Source organism: Myotis myotis, unplaced genomic scaffold (genome assembly GCF_014108235.1).
Source record: "Myotis myotis isolate mMyoMyo1 unplaced genomic scaffold, mMyoMyo1.p scaffold_m19_p_16, whole genome shotgun sequence".
Lineage (NCBI taxonomy): Eukaryota > Metazoa > Chordata > Mammalia > Chiroptera > Vespertilionidae > Myotis > Myotis myotis.
In genome coordinates this window covers 34,386,880-34,402,849 of record NW_023416320.1, presented here as the reverse complement: position 1 = coordinate 34,402,849, position 15,970 = coordinate 34,386,880, and the positions used below count along the sequence as shown (strand labels likewise).

Below are 15,970 nucleotides of genomic sequence, written 5' to 3'. Positions count from 1 at the left end.
CAGCTAGGGCACAATAAACTTTTTAAATGAAGGCATTTTACATAGAACTGTTATGCTAATAAGTTAATATATCAACAATATTTTTATTGTCTGATGGCTTTCATTTGTTACTTTTAAACCTAGATTCGCTTTAAAATGTTACTTTCTGCAATTATAAATACCCCTGAAAAATGACAGTTTAATAAATAGTTAACATATATATGTACAAATAGATAAAAACGTTAAATGTTGGAATTTCATTATTGAAGTAAAAATCTGCCCTAAAAATTTTCCCCAATTCTTCTTCACCAGGAAAAATGAAACTTTGTCTGACAAAAATGAATTTGGACATCTCAGGAGCGGAGATACTTGGATACCAGAGCAGACTACTCAGAAGTAAAGGGGAGACCCCTCACAAGGTAAGATCCCTTCTTTCAGGCCCTGAGAACAAAGATGTGTCTGGTGGGCTCTCAGGCATTAGAGAAGCTGATAACTGGATTTTCAACTATTAGAAAGCTCAGTTGACAGCCCAGTGGTGAGCAGAATGTGTTAACATCTGTCCTGTAACTGCTGATATATGATTCTAGGAATTTAGTTTTGCTTCTTGAGGACAGCCCTGGAACAGCATGAAAATTTCAAAAAGTTGTGTCACACTTCTACCCATTCATCTGGCACTGAAGATGTTTAAGTCTCCTTTTAGGAAAAAAGCTTTTCTCAGAAATAGTATATTTCTGAGAAAATTAATCAATTAACAGGTACTTATTAGTTTTCTACTTTGTTTTTAGCACCGTGCAAAATACAGATGTAAGATGTAGTTCTGGAAATCAATGCTAATTTGAGCCATCTACAATTTGGAAATGGATGTGTTTAACAGAAACTGGTTATCCAAATAGGTATAATCTAAATTTTTGGTGCTTCATAGTCTAGAACTGCTCAGGAACAATATGAAGATTAATGTGACTTAGGTGCGTAGGAGGGCTACAGACGGAAAGGGGGGCTTTTGGAGAGCAGGAGGAGGTTTCTCTGCTTGGAGGACTACTACCCTGGAAAGGGACATTTGTCTTTATATCAGTGAGAAGGGAGGGCAGGGTGCTGAACTTTAAAAAAACAACTCTGTAATTGGATCAGAGCCTTGATTGGCTGCCGAGCTAACATATTTAATTTTCGCATTAATTTAATGCTAAGCCTCCCTTAAAAACCAAGGATTCTGGGAGCTTTTGTGTTTCTAGCAGTAGGGACTTCTCTATTCTATGGAAGCACTAAAGATAAAAAAAAAAAAATGTTTCAATAAATTACCTTTCTATACATTCAAATAATGAATGTGGTCATTATAAATTATTTCTATTCGTCAGTACACTCAGAGAATTGTTTGAAAAGTAATTTTGTTCTCCCTTTCCCTATTAGCATTGTGATTATTTGTGCTTGAAGTTGGGGGGAGGGGGAAGACATTTCTTTAAGAATATTCCGTTACCCAGACTATTTCCAATCTCTCCCTCCTCCACCAGTTGTGTTATATTTATAATAGTTCAGTTTATCTAAAAGACCAGTAAATGCCTTTGAGACAGCATGGAGAGACCTAGAGAGTATCATGCTCAGTGAAATTAGTCAGAGAAAGACAGGTATCACATGATCTCACTCATATGTGGAATCTAAGTAACAAAATAAACTGATGAATGGAGTGGATCCAGAGACATGGAAGCATGGAACAGAGTGTGGAATCTCAGAGGGAAGGTGGGGGAGGGTGGGTGAGTGGGAGGTAATCAACCAAGGACCTTGTATGCATATATGCATAACCCATGGACACAGACAATGGAGTGGTGAGGGCCTGGGGCAGGGGGTGGGGGACGGGCTGGAGGAGGTCAATGGGGGGGTGGGGAAGGGGATATATGTAATAGTTTCAACAATAAAAAATTATTAAAAATAAATAAATAAAAGACCAGCAAAGGTTAAGGTGGAGAGTTGGCAGTGGTGAGCAGAGAGATTAGGAGATAAAAAAGAAAAATGTTTAGGGGACAATGGGGGGATAAAGACACATATGTAATACCTTAATCCAGCGGTTCTCAACCTATGGGTTTCGACCCTTTTGACGGTCGAATGACCCTTTCACAGGGGTCACCTAAGACCATCCTGCATATCAGATATTTACATCATGATTCATAACAGTGGCAACATTACAGTTATGAAGTAGCAACGAAAATAATTTTATAGTTGGGTCACAACATGAGGAACTGTATTTAAAGGGCCAGAAGGTTGAGAACCAATAAAAAATTTAAAAAAAAAAGGAGAGAAAGAAATGAAGGTCAAACGGAAGAAAGGTAGAAATGGGAGAGGGAGAGGGACAGGGAAGGGGATAGAGTACTGAGAAATGGGGAAGAGAAGGGACAAGGAGACAATGAAGAAACAAGTGAGGAGCACTGACCCATTACTAAACTTCTGAAGGTCAGAAGTTTGACAGTGTCACTGCGCTAAAATCAAGGTGGTAACAGGGTTGTGTTTCTTTCTGGAGGCTCTAGAGGAGAATCCATTTCCTTGACTTTTTCAGCTTTTAGAGCTGCCTGTATACCTTGACTCATGGCCCCATCCTCTTCCCCCTTGAAATCATATCTCTGACCATTCTCTGATCTTCAAGTGCATTTTTCTGACCATTCCTCTATAGTCACACCTCTCCCACTCCATAACCAGGAAAGGTTCTCCATTTTTAAGGACCCAGGAGATTAGATTGAGCCTGCTTTCATAACCCAGGATAATTACCCCATCTCAAGGTTCTTAATAATCACATTTACAAGGTTCTTTTTACCATGAGAGGTGATATATTCACAGATTCTGGGAATTAGGACATGCGTATTTTGGGAGGCCATTATTGTGCCTACCACAGAGATCATGTAGCCTTCATTGGAACTCTCTGTAGGTCAGATGATCATGTATATCCAGACTAGGCCATACCAACTGTGTTTTAGCCTGCATGTCATTTGAAATGTAGAAATAGAATGTCATTTATTCTCAAAGAATTAAGAAATGCATATTTTGGTGAAGAAAAAAAATGCATATTTTTATTATGTTCTAATGTAAGACAGCAAAAATAAATGGATGAATTATAAAACTTTATATGAAATCCCCTACTCAGGTAGCCTGGAGACCAGGATTAGGTAGTGAGCCACTAAAGTGGGTAGTTCATTCGACCCTGCATGAACCAGGGCCATGCAACCATTGCTGAGGATCATGGTCAGCATATCCCTTCTTTCCTTAATGTTTCTCTGCTAAGAAGTTTGTGGATTCAGAATAACTGCTGGTGATTCCAGATGGCAGCTGTTGCCCCTTGACTCCCAAAAGATGTTTAAGTGGCCCCTCCTCAGATTAAGAGTTGATGATCCTTGTGTCTATAGCTAAGGGACATTCTGTGTAATTCATTTCCTCATTCATAGGTATTCATGTGCTTGCATTTGCCACACATCACTGTAACTAAAAACTAGCCTTTGTGAGAAATATTGGTCAGGACCCCTTTAGGAATTTAATTTCACTATTTGATTCTGATTCTGATTCATGTCCTTTTCTCATCTTAACCATTCTTGTACCAGCTCCCTGAGCAATCTGGGAGTGGAAGTAAAAAACTCCGTGTGAGAGAGAAAAATGAGGTCTGAGAGAGAAAGAGAAGCCGAGCTTTGTTATGTGCAGGCCTGGTGCATGAAATTCATGCACTCAGGGGGTCCCTCAGTCTGGCCTGCTCCCTCTCACAGTCCGGGAGCCCTCAGGGGATGTCCAGCTGACAGCTGGCCTAAGCCATCAGTCGGATATCCTTAGCACTGCTGCGGAGGCGGGAGAGGCTCCCACCACCACTGCTGCATGAGCCCGGCTTCTGGCTGAGCAGCGCTCCCCCTGTGGGAGCACACTGACCACCAGGGGGCAGCTCCTGCATTGAGCATCTGCCCCCTGGTTGTCAGTGCACATCATAGCAACCGGTCATTCCACCATTTGGTCGATTTGCATATTAGCCTTTTATTATATAGGATAGGCTTGACCTTTGCAGTCCTCAGGAAGGAAATATAATGACTCAAATTACCCACAGGTAGAGCTATTTATCTCAGAGTACTGAGCTCATCACTTGGGCTGTTAGTATTTGGTATGTTCATAGGTCTTGTTGAGTGAGAGTTTATATATAGAAGAAATTCACATCACATTTTCCTATGAGTACCAACATATACAAATTTATGCAAGAGCACCTTATATTTGTTAAACACTTGACTTGTCAGCATTCTTTAACCTCAACTCTTTCATCTGGTCTCACTGAAGATGACAACAGATATGAAAACAGAGTCATAGGGAGGTTAGCTATATTATTCTCATCTCACTTGATCAAAGGGATAGTTTATTAGAACTGAGATTTGAAAGTTTCTTTACTTTCAAGCCAGGGCCCTTTCTACTTGATTTTGTTGATTTAAAAAAAATTCCAGTAACTCAAGAGTTAGAGCAGAGTTTTAATGACATCAGAATTGTAAGAGGTATCACACCAATTCTCACAATGTATATTTAACCTTAATTAACTGTTAATTGGTGGTAGGGGAACAAGAAACAGAAAAAAATACATTTCATAATATCATATAAAAACACAACAAGATCTTGAAAATACAATGTCATAGAAAGATCTAAGAAAGACCTTGAAAAGCAAACACTTTTGCTGCTGTACTATTCAGAAATAGTACATAATGAATATCTGGATCAAATAAGGAAATGTAAAGATGACCTCTAAGTTTAAATGTTTTACATGCACAGAGATAAATATTTTCTCATCAATGTAATTAATCCCACCAAAAATGGGATAAGTGATATGCCTTTAAATGTAGGCTATAGAATTTAGAATTCTACCCTTTACCTCACGTGTTGTTTTTCTTTAGTTTAGCTAACCTAGGTCAGTTATGCAGAAATAATTTTTACATAAAAATGATCAACACATTGTTTGGGACTGGCTTGAGCGCATAATGATTTTCCAGATCATTTATAACATTGAACCAGGTTGGAGTTTTGTTTTTGTTTTTATGCCAGTCTAAAAGTACACACAAAACCTGTTTCTTCCTGGTTTTATTTGCCAGTTTTCAACAAATTAAAATTTTAAATCTTTCAAAAATGTACTTTAAAATAATATGGTTTGTCTTTTTTACCTAATAATTTCTTCCTGCCTCTTTAAATATTTCTCTAGCCATATTGAATATTGACAGTGAAAAACCTCCACACATGCAAAATTCCTCCTAAGTTCTCGTACATATTTTGCTGATATTTATGGAAAATATGAATATTGCATTTAGCTAACTAGATGAAAGTGGCCTTTGTTTCAGAATATTGTTTTAGTCTGTAAGGAGTGAGTTCTGGCTCCCATAAAGGGCAGGCTCCTAAAGCCTGTCCCACGCCACTGCTTTACCTCATGCAAGGAGCATCAAACAACTCTTCAAGTCTTTATTCATTGAAATGGAATGTTTCGTTAGGAATTCTACTCAAAGAGTAAGTCTGCTTACTGAGAAAGTTATGTAGGGAAAGTTATCTTTCCCTAACCTAAAAATAAAATACAAATGTGGAAAAGTTCACAGCATTTCATGCCCCCTGTCCTCTCCCCATGACACCTGGAGGCATGGTTGAACCAAGAGGACGTACTGCAGACCCTCAGCGGGCTCAATATTAAGAGTCTGTGCAATAACTTCGAGGTCCTTCTCTGATTAGCTGTGTTTTCTCATTTGCATTTGTAGGCTGAAGAACAACTGGAAAGTCCAAATCTAAAAATAAACAAAGCAAAACAATAAATATCCTCTTATCATGCTATGTTTTCTTTAATGGGGCAAGTGGTGGATATTTTTGTTGAAATGATGATTGGCAAATCAATTCAACTCGTAAGATATTGAGGATGGTTATCATTTAAAGGACTTCAGAAGGGAGGAGACACTGTCCTTACTCTTCTATGAGTTCTATCAATTATAGAAATATAAAACCAAAGCACTGAACCCAGTTTTCTGTTTGAGGCAATTGCTGAACTTGGTTTAGTTTTTAATATCTTATGGGAATGAGGATAGACCCACTACATATCATATAGACTATAATATATATATATATTATATATAATATATATATTTATATATATATATTTATATTTATATATATAATAGGAAAAATGCCCCCTAGAGTTGTGCAGTGCACAATATCATATAAGGCTCTCGTCGGGAGAGAGACCAAAACCCAGAGTTTGCTTAGATAAAGAGTCTAATAGGAAGCTCCCTACATAAAGCCAATACTCAAAATGATTTTGTGCTCTGTAAATCACCATACCTCTAAATCTGCAAGGAAATTTGTTAGTCTTGAGTTGTGTTGAGACATTTACTACATTTGCTGTTCAGCATTCACCATGCTTTAAAAACCAGAAAAAGGACACAAAGGAAGATATTAAATTCTTCCTCTTTTTCACTGATTCTCACTTCCCTTCCTACTCCCTCTATATGAAAAAAGAAAAGTCTCCACCTAAACCTCACACCTTATACAAAAGTGAGCTCAAAATGGGAATAGATCTAAATGTTAAACATAAGACTTTTAGAAAACAATGAAGAAAATCTTCATGACATAGGCTTAAGCTAAGAGTTCTTAGATATGACATCAAAGCATAATCCATTAAAAACATTAATAAATTTTTCATCAAAATTTTTTCTCTGCAAAGCAGCAGCAAAAAAAAAAAAAAACACACCCCAATATGTAGCTATAATATTTTTGTAAAACAAACAAAACCCCCTATAGTTACACAAAATTTTTTTTTAAGTTGTGATCCTTGAGGAGCTGGTGCCAGAAGGTTTATATAAACTTGCCTTTCTTTGACTCTGTACCTGCCTGTGGTGGTTGAATTTTTATGAGTATGTCTTACTTTTCATACAAGGTCCCAAACCTCCCCATCATTGGTAGCTTTCAAATGAGGTTGGGCCGCAGTCTGCTAGAAAAATTGTGGGGAGATGAGGGTTGACACCTTGGACTCCTTCCAACTCTAAAATCTTAGGATTTTATGATTAGATCCAACATAAGATAATAAAAAGTCCTCTAAGTGAGAATATGTTTGCTATATTTTATTCTATTTCAGAATCACCAAAATAAAATAAGCAAAGCTCCAATGTCTTACATGTGCCTTCTAATGGACTCAAATCTTGATGTATGCTGCTTATCAGTTGTCACGAGTAACTTGATATCCAAGTGACTAGTAGCTATTTTCTTAAACAACTTTAAGTGGGTCTTCTTTTGCAGAGTGGAAGAGACCATAATCCATTAATAGGATCAGAGTCCAGACAGTATATTCTTCACATGGAATCTTCGTTTACATCCTCACAAGCCTTAAATTGCGCTAATTTTACCAGTAAACTACATTAAGTCTTTGAATTAGTGGAATAAAAGTCTGAAACTAACTAATGCACTTCACTTCAAATAAGGCATAAATTCTCATAATGAAATGTTAGACTGAGGAGCAGTGGTGGTGGATTTACTGCAGTTAATGAAAGTTAAGCTTCAGGGACCCTAGAAATATGTTCACATTTTTTGTAGATTTGCAAAAGTAAAATGTTTTCATCATAACAAAACACTGTCTTTTTCCACTTTACTTTTCCTCCATTATGCTTTTCTTCTTGATGAGTGGCAACAGAGGGGCTATAGACATTTTGGAGATTCGGTTAAGGGGAGATATAGTTGGGGATAGGTTTCCTTTGGGTTTAGTGAGATATGATTTTGTGGTTTGCAGCAACTCTGTGTATAATTATTGGTAGCCATACTGGCATAGGGATGGCTTTAGGGATAAGCTTGTAACTCAGTATGCCAATCCACTTGTTGAGGGGGCACGAAGATTCAAGGTGGTGTCACACAATATGAATGTGTCGGTGGGCTCTTATCCTGGCAGTATTGGGTGATGGAGGGGAAACAAGGTTTGAAATGTGCAGTCAGAAAATGGTGTGTGGAAAATTTTTTCCAAATTTTATGTTATATATGAAAGCAACTAATTTTCGCAGATTTGACAACAATCCCTAAAAATTTAGACATTAGCAATAATGAGTTGCAAAACTGTAACTTTTCTCATCTACAATCATAAAAACAAATTGATCAAACATGCTAGAAGAATTATTTTTCTATTCTTCTTACAGAAAATGATATTATGAAAGTATTGTTCAGTGAAGAGGCAAGCAAAGAATATGCACCCAGAAAGCATAGGGTAAAAGTATTATAGAGATGTGCCAGGCACTTAATTAAACTATTGCTGTTTTTCTAGATTTTGTGATATTTATGTTATCTGTCAGTTTTTTAAAATATATTTTATTTACTTTTTACAGAGAGGAAGAGAGAGAGAGAGTTAGAAACATCGATGAGAGAGAAACATTGATCAGCTGCCTCCTGCACACCTCCTACTGGGGATGTGCTCACAACCACCTAAGGTACATGCCCTTGACCGGAATCGAACCTGGAACCTTTCAGTCCTCAGGCTGACGCTCTATCCACTGAGCCAAATCAGTCAGGGCTATCTGTCAGTTTTTAAGCTTTGCAGTTTGTTGTGATTTCTTCTTCTCATTCTAAATAAATATTTACTTTCTGAATTTAATTTTGCATTTGTAATTTTGTGTTCTTTTTCATAAAGAGGACTGTCCCCAAATTGTATAAGTTTAAAGCCCTACAAAACCTGGATTAATTCTGCATTGGAGCTTTTAAGTATTTAGGAGTGGAATAAAACTTTTTTCTCTTGGCTAAATCTTCTTTGGGAGGGTGGTCTATTTTATTCGTCAGTTTATTTTGTTCATTATATTCCACTTATAAGTGAGATCATGTGATACTTAGTAATACAGTAAAATGTGATAATAATTTACTTAGTCTAGAATCTGACCTCTGCAATGGAATTGATAGCTCTGGGGGGCATCAGAACTGAGAACAGTGAGAGACACATAGATTTATCACCAGTCACCCTGCAGGAAGGAAACCTGGGTGGAATTTGGCACCGAGGATGAATTTCTGTTCCAGAAAAGAAATCTGCAAAGAAGGTCCGCTGAAATGACCTTTGGAACTTTGATCTAATTTAAAAGAGGGAAAACTTTGCCTTGGCTGGTGTGTTCAGTAGTTAGAGCACCAGCCCACGCACCACCAAAGATTCATAGGTTTAATTCCTGGTCAAGGGCATGTACTTGGGTTGCAGATTCCATCCCCAGCCCCAGTCAGAATTTTAAAAATTAAAAGAGGAAAAACGTTGAGGCTTTTCAAAGACGTGTGGACACTGGATTTGTGATACCTAAGTTCAATTCACCTAGTTTTGGGTTCCACAGTATAAACGACAAGTTAAAGTTGCTCTTTACAGTGGATGATAATGACAGTGCTCTCCTTCCTATCCTCTGTCAGTGAGTGAGTACTGGATAGGATTGATGGATATTATGGGAGATGCTATGAATTATGGGACCAGAGACCTCTGACATGATCTTTCAACATTTTACCTGCCTCAAAGAGCAGTTAGGATTAATACACTGAGCTCATCATTCTTAAACAAGATGTGCCAAGGCCATTCACTGGCCCTTTTCTGAAGAGGAGTTTGCATATATGTATCTCTTTTTAACCCATGTATGAGTAATACTGCTTGCTTGTGCTTTTTGATATTTATGCCTCCATTAAAAGACTTGTTCTTTTATATCCCAAATAAGGCAAAGGAAACTTATGATCACATTTCACTGTGGGCCCATACTTTGACTCCAGGGACAGTAATAAAAAATTGTAATAGCAACCATCATTTGCTAGACTGATCACCCAGCGGTCCCCATAAGAAGGGGTCACAGGTTACAGGGAAATCCCTTCCATCCTCTCTGACTGCCCCCCTACCCCCCAATCCTAAAATGGTGTAAGACTAAGCATGATTCACATGATTAAAGACTCCTTCCTTGAAGCTGGAGTCAGGGTGGATAGTAACTGGATACTACTTAGCATCACATTTGATTGGGAACAAAAGATGCATGCAAGCCTTTAAGCAGTCTGCTGCTTGATGTCATGAAATTTGTTTCATTGTGATGCAAAGAATCAGAGTATGGTGCAGTCCAAAGTGCACCATTCCCAATTTCAACAGTTATGCCAACACTGGGCCACTGTCTGAATTACCAAGTAATTCTCTTATTTGGCTGTCCAGGGTTCTTTGTGATTTAGTGATAGTCCATAATTCAGAATAATGATGCATTCTACAGGAGAAAATGACAGTAAAATTATGGCTACAAGATAAAGGACAATGGCAGGTTTGACTCCAGCTTGTTTAAACAAAATCATTTTTCAGAGAATGTGAAATATTTCTGGTGGTGTAAATTCTGTGAGATTTTATCATTTGCTACATTTTTTTCGTTATTTCTAGGCAAAGTGAATTTGAAGAATCAAGTAATATTTCATGGATATGTACATATATATATGTGGATATATACATATATAGACATGTGGGGGTGGTTTAACAAAGGAAATAGCCCTGTTTACATAGGACAATATTCTTGATGCTGGTTTAGGGCAAGCTCTAAAGTATAGGTTTGGAAGGAAGCTACATTTCCAGGGGAAAAAGACTATGCTCCCCCAAATCTACCCAAAACTCATTATAAAATAATCAAAAAGAAGAAAAGTGACAGGTTGCTGACTTTTCTTGATGTCCATTCCCTTCTATTTGAATAAAGATCCTAAAGAAACAGGCTGCAATGCTTCTTCTGGGAGAAATTTCTACCTTGGTTCTCCTACCCCTGGGCACTCCCAATCCTCCCTGAACCCAGAGCTCACACTCTTGTAATGAGACCATGAATTATACTAGCTTTGCATATTGTACTAGATCAGCATATTTCATGATTTCTTTCTAATGGTGTCAGGCTCTGTTTTTCTCTGTTGCTGCTAAAAGTAACTATTCTTTCATCCTCTGCAAAAGAAGTACCAAAGCTGACAGTCTATGGCAGTGGTTCTCAACCTTCCTAATGCTGCAGCCCTTTAATACAGTTCCTCATGTGGTGGTGACCCCCAATTTCATTGTGACAAATTGAACACAATTAAAGCATAGTGATTAATCACAAAAACAATATGTAATTATAGGTGTTTTCTGGTGGTCTTAGGCGGCCCCTGTGAGAGGGCCGTTCGACCCCCAGGTTGAGAACCGCTGGTCTATGGGGTTCTCCCAACTTGGTTGATGAATTTCTCTCACTTTTGTGATAACCGTCACCATGGGACCTGGTGCGTGGCCAGGCCTATGAAGGGACACCCACTGCCTCTGCTCTCATCTTACTCTACCTTTTTCCATGTCAGTCTTGATCTGCTCCTCAAGATCCTCTGGGGACACATAGAAGTCCTCTTCTGGCTCCGATGATTTGGGCCGGCAGTGTCCACAGCAACAGTTACAACAACAGCATAGACAGCAGCAAAAATAGCAGCCGGTCAAGAGGCCAATAATGACAAACAGGGTCTAGGAGAAACAGGAAAAGCAAAATGGGTAAGGGGTAGTGGGGTATGTGAAACTCCAGAAATCAAGTGTGTACTCATTCATGTACCTCCAGAGACCTGAAGACATTGCAGTTCACCCTGCACGCTCATCCTTATTGCATGCAATTTTTTTTCATTTCCTTGGAAACACATTCCACATAGAGTTTTACCTAGTAAGTTAAAACCCAGAGGAAATGTCTTGTAGCCAAAGTAATGATGCATGACATTTTCTTCGTTATTCTTAAGTATGGTGATCATTATTAAGAGTAAACCAAACCAAACAAACCCAACCAACCGACAAGCAAAAAATCTACAGGTCTCATGATCTAACCAAGGGGACAGAATCATTCTCACCAGAGGAGCTATTGATAGCTTCCCCTCCCCCACCCACATTCCTCTTGGTCTCTGCAGACTTTCTCTCCTCAGTATATCTTACCCTCTCCCCTGTCTCTATCCTGGCTGGCAGGGCTTTAGAACAGGTCCTGTTACCTCTGTTTTGGATGTTTCAGTAACATCGTAACTGGCTTCCCTACCTCCTGCTAATCCACCCTATGGGTTGCTGCTGGAGCTTCCTGAAATACATATATTCTCTTGAACCCATGCAGCTACTTCTGCTGCCTCTCAGATAAGGCTGGAGCTACTTATTATGGCCATCTGGCCTTTGCCAACCCTTCTCCTGCACCAGCCTGCGCTGTTCCTGCCATAGCTTTGCTCTCCCTGTGGAATTGTCTGCCTAGATGTACTCACCTAGCCATGTAACAATTACCCACTCCGTGTTTCAGAGTCATCTCAAAGACCCTCTCCCTGACATGTTTTCTGACCACCCCCCCCTTTATACTCCATACAAACTTCCACCACAGTGGTGCTTAAGTGGTTTATACATCTTTGAATCAGAATGCACATTTTTATCTAATAAAAGGAACAAAGGGGATAAAGATCACTGTGTGTGTCTGCAATTCTTCAGTGACTTAAGGTGACTTAAGACTTAGGTTGAGGAACCTCACCTGCCCCATCCTGGCTTCCCAGCCCAGCACTCCATCTATCTGACTCTGTCCCCCGTTGTGGGGTGGCTTGGAGTGAGGGAGTTGTGGGGTGGCTTGGAGTGAGGGAGCTTTAGTTACACCCTCACACCTACCATCTTTTTGCTCTTAATACTCTACATTTTCATAGACTTAGGTAAATTACTCTAAAAATAAAACTGCAGCCCAGCTGGCGTGGCTCCTTGGTTGAATATCTACCTATGAATCAGGAGGTCATGGTTCAATTCCCAGTCAGGGCAATGCCTGGGTTGTGGGTTTGGTTTCCAGTGTGGGGCAAGCAGGAGGCAGCTGATCAATGATTCTCTCTTATCATTGGTGTTTCTATCTCTTTTTCTCTCTCCCTTCCTCTCTGAAATCAATAAAAATATATTTTGAAAAAACAAACCTGCAAAACCTTCCTCCTCGACAACTGCCTCTAAGACCCTCCTGTGCAGTTCTCTTGAGTCATTGCCCCAACAAGCTCCTCCTTTCATCCTTTTAAAACTTTTTACTGTGCAATTGCCAGATTTTCCACTTCTCTGAAAATTTTCTTTAATTCATATACTGTTTTGTTCTTTAGCTGTTTCAAACTAGATTGTTTGTCTTGTCTTATCCCTTCCAGTGCATAGCACAGTACTAGGTGCAAGTAGGCGTCCAATGTTTTTAAGATGAATATTTCAGTAGTACAGATTTATTCATACAGTGCATACTTAATACATGGTCACTGTGTGCCAGGCCACTCTCATGGGCACTGTGCAAGTAGGCTTTGGCACAAGCAGAAGGGGAAGGTAGAATTTTTTGTAGCCCTATTTTTATTTATTTTTTTTTGTAGCCCTATTTTTAAAAAGCCACATCAAAAATTACTTTATATACCGCTTATACTACTAGACATCTGCTTGTCTATGAATTTTGATCAATTTTGTCAACTTCCTGAGCAAAGAAACCTATTCTCATTTTTATGCAGGTGGGCTCCCATATGCAATCAGATGCTAGTGTGCAAATAATCTAGAACTACAGATGGGCCTTCCTATGGGAGAAGTGTCATGCCTGGAGGTTAGGTCCCCGGGCAAGCCCACAAAAAGCCCATACTGTTATATGAATGTTTAATCTATCATCAGAAATGACATTGTCAGTAAGTACACTCTCATTCCAAGTTCCAGATCTACTTGGCAATTGTCTCCCTCCCAAGTTCAACAATAGAGAAAGGGGGTCTTAGTGGGAATCCTAGTTATCCCCAAGAAAAGGAAGTATGGGACTGCAGGAGGCAAATGAGGCTTGAAGTTGCAGACTCTCTCCATGCTTGTGTACAAAAACATTCTCTTCCTGCATATATAAAACTCTTCAATTTAGCAATATTTATTTTAGTGGGAGAAAGTAGCAATCAGAATACCACAGAACATGCCTTTTTGGAAATTGGCAGCTTTATAAATTATTAATTACAACTCATGAATGTAAGTTCATATGATTTCACAAAATGTGTGAACTGCTCACATGTATGTGAATTGTCCAATAATATGCTGGTGGTCTATATATATGTTCATATGCAAATACATTTTTATCAGAAGATATTAAAACTCATAAACAAATATAAAACCATCACCAAACATACATATAGTAGGGATTCCTAGGAAACTGCACAAAATTACTGTCAAAAATCAGTTCTGATTGCACTAAGTCCTTTAAAATGTTGCCTTTCTTGACCAGATGTCTTTTTTCTCTCCTTCCTTCTCTCTGTCTCTCCAACTCCCTCTCCTCCACTACTTAATGTCCCCCTTCCCCCCAAATTTCCTTTACTACCTCACCACAGGCTCCACGTGAGCCCATGACATCATTACCACATACTCCCCCAAGTATTGTGTTTGCTGATGTATTCTGTGCTATGAATAGTAAAGTACATGGCTAAATTTGTTAATAATAATTTATTGGGCAGTCGTCACACTAATAAATTATTTTCCGTTTTGAGCAATGAGTTAGTTCTTAATTAGTCACTATGGAGGAGGAGAAGGCAGTCAGAATTAACCTGAAGCTTCAAATGCAAATATAATTAATGTCTGGAAGTATTTTAAGTCGTGCTGTATATTACAATCATTTGATGAACTAAAGCAAAAACAATCCTCAAATAACAATTTTCCATCAAAGCTATATCTCCTTTTATTTACAAGAGTTTAATAATATATAAGGTTAGGCTTTCTTTGAAATCGAGTCTAAAAGCGTGAATAATATCATGATCTAACAGGAAATTGGTTCTGAAGGGGAAAAAAAAATAGGATTCACCTTTGCCCACCAACTTGACAGCATAAAGTAGGTATTAACATTCTCATCTCCAAATTGCTCGGCCACATAGAGTCCCAGCGAGCCGTACTTGTCATAGATGATTCTCTTGGACATGTCAGTCAGTATGGTGTGGGCATTGTTGATTTCCTTAAACTTGTCAGCAGCAGCTGGGTCATCTGGGTTCTTGTCTGGATGGTGTTTCAGGGCCAACTTTCTTTTAAAAAAAGTAAGGGAAATGTCATTTGACAAGAATTACAATGGCATTTTAGAAGGGCACTATTCATTTGTACATCCTTTATAGATCTAATACTATGAAATGAGCCCCAGCTGGTGTGGTTCAGTGGATAGAGCGTCGGTCGGCTTGTGGACTGAAGGGTCCCAGGTTCTATTCTGATGTGTCTTTCTCTCACATCGGTGTCTCTCTCACATCAATGTTTCTCTCTATTCTCCCTCTCCCTCCCACTCTCTCTAAAAATCAATGGGAAAAAATATCCTTGGGTGAGGATTAAAAAAATAAATACTGTGAAATTATAATGTTGATTTAACTGAGCAGGTGCTAATTAAATGTCTCTTGTTTCTAATGTGCAGGTACAATAGTATTGTTTCTCCTCTCATATCCTCAAAGGGATTCTCAAATGCATGGTTGTTGGGGCTGAGACATCTTGCTGTTGGCAAATATTTGAAGTTTATTATTACCTAGAAGCTGATCAGTACCCCACCTCAACATGCAAATGCATGGGACTGTAAGAGCAACAGGACCAGTTTACACCAAAAATTTCATTTACAACTCGAAGAATTTTCCAGAATTAACAAATCTACACATCACATATTCTAAAAGTTAAATTCACCTATCAAACATTTTTCTAATTTATATTTCCTTAAATAGATACATTATAACCCCTTCAACAAATCTTCCACAAATCCCTTTTGTTTTTCTGAATAAATACTGTGACTTCCCTTGTATTCAAATGTATATTTTACCTCTTTTCAAATAGGTCTTTCCACTTCAAATAATCCATAGAAATTTCCTTGTGAGTAAAAGGCCCTATCTCTGTGGACCATAAAGTAGTTTGTAAAGGGTGTGAGTATGCATTGTGCTGTTGTGCTGCCTAGTGTGTGTATGTGGCGGGTGGGGGGGGGGGGGGCTGATTGGAAATGTTTTTTTATCTTCAGTTATACTCAAGTACAAATAAAACTGTAAAATAGATGTAAGAAGTGAGCTTTGTAATAGTCAG

The 15,970-nt window shown here is 38.6% G+C and overlaps 1 protein-coding gene and 1 long non-coding RNA gene across 2 annotated transcripts in view; one reads left to right on the top strand and one right to left on the bottom strand.

Moving 5' to 3' along the window:
- The window catches only part of LOC118670931, a 95,345-nt gene that overhangs the window by 6,985 nt on the left and 72,390 nt on the right, over positions 1-15,970 (top strand). Inside the window, exon 2 of the long non-coding RNA XR_004972521.1 lies at positions 292-398. This is a non-coding gene — a long non-coding RNA (uncharacterized LOC118670931). The remainder of the gene's footprint in view (positions 1-291; positions 399-15,970) is intronic.
- Positions 4,699-15,970, bottom strand: part of DNAJC5B (DnaJ heat shock protein family (Hsp40) member C5 beta) — a 68,541-nt gene continuing 57,269 nt past the window's right edge. Inside the window, exons 6-8 of the mRNA XM_036338507.1 lie at positions 14,736-14,949; positions 11,254-11,425; positions 4,699-5,738 (exon numbers count right to left, since the gene is read on the bottom strand). Coding sequence (XP_036194400.1) covers positions 5,644-5,738; positions 11,254-11,425; positions 14,736-14,949 — 481 coding nt within the window. The 3' untranslated portion in view covers positions 4,699-5,643. The remainder of the gene's footprint in view (positions 5,739-11,253; positions 11,426-14,735; positions 14,950-15,970) is intronic.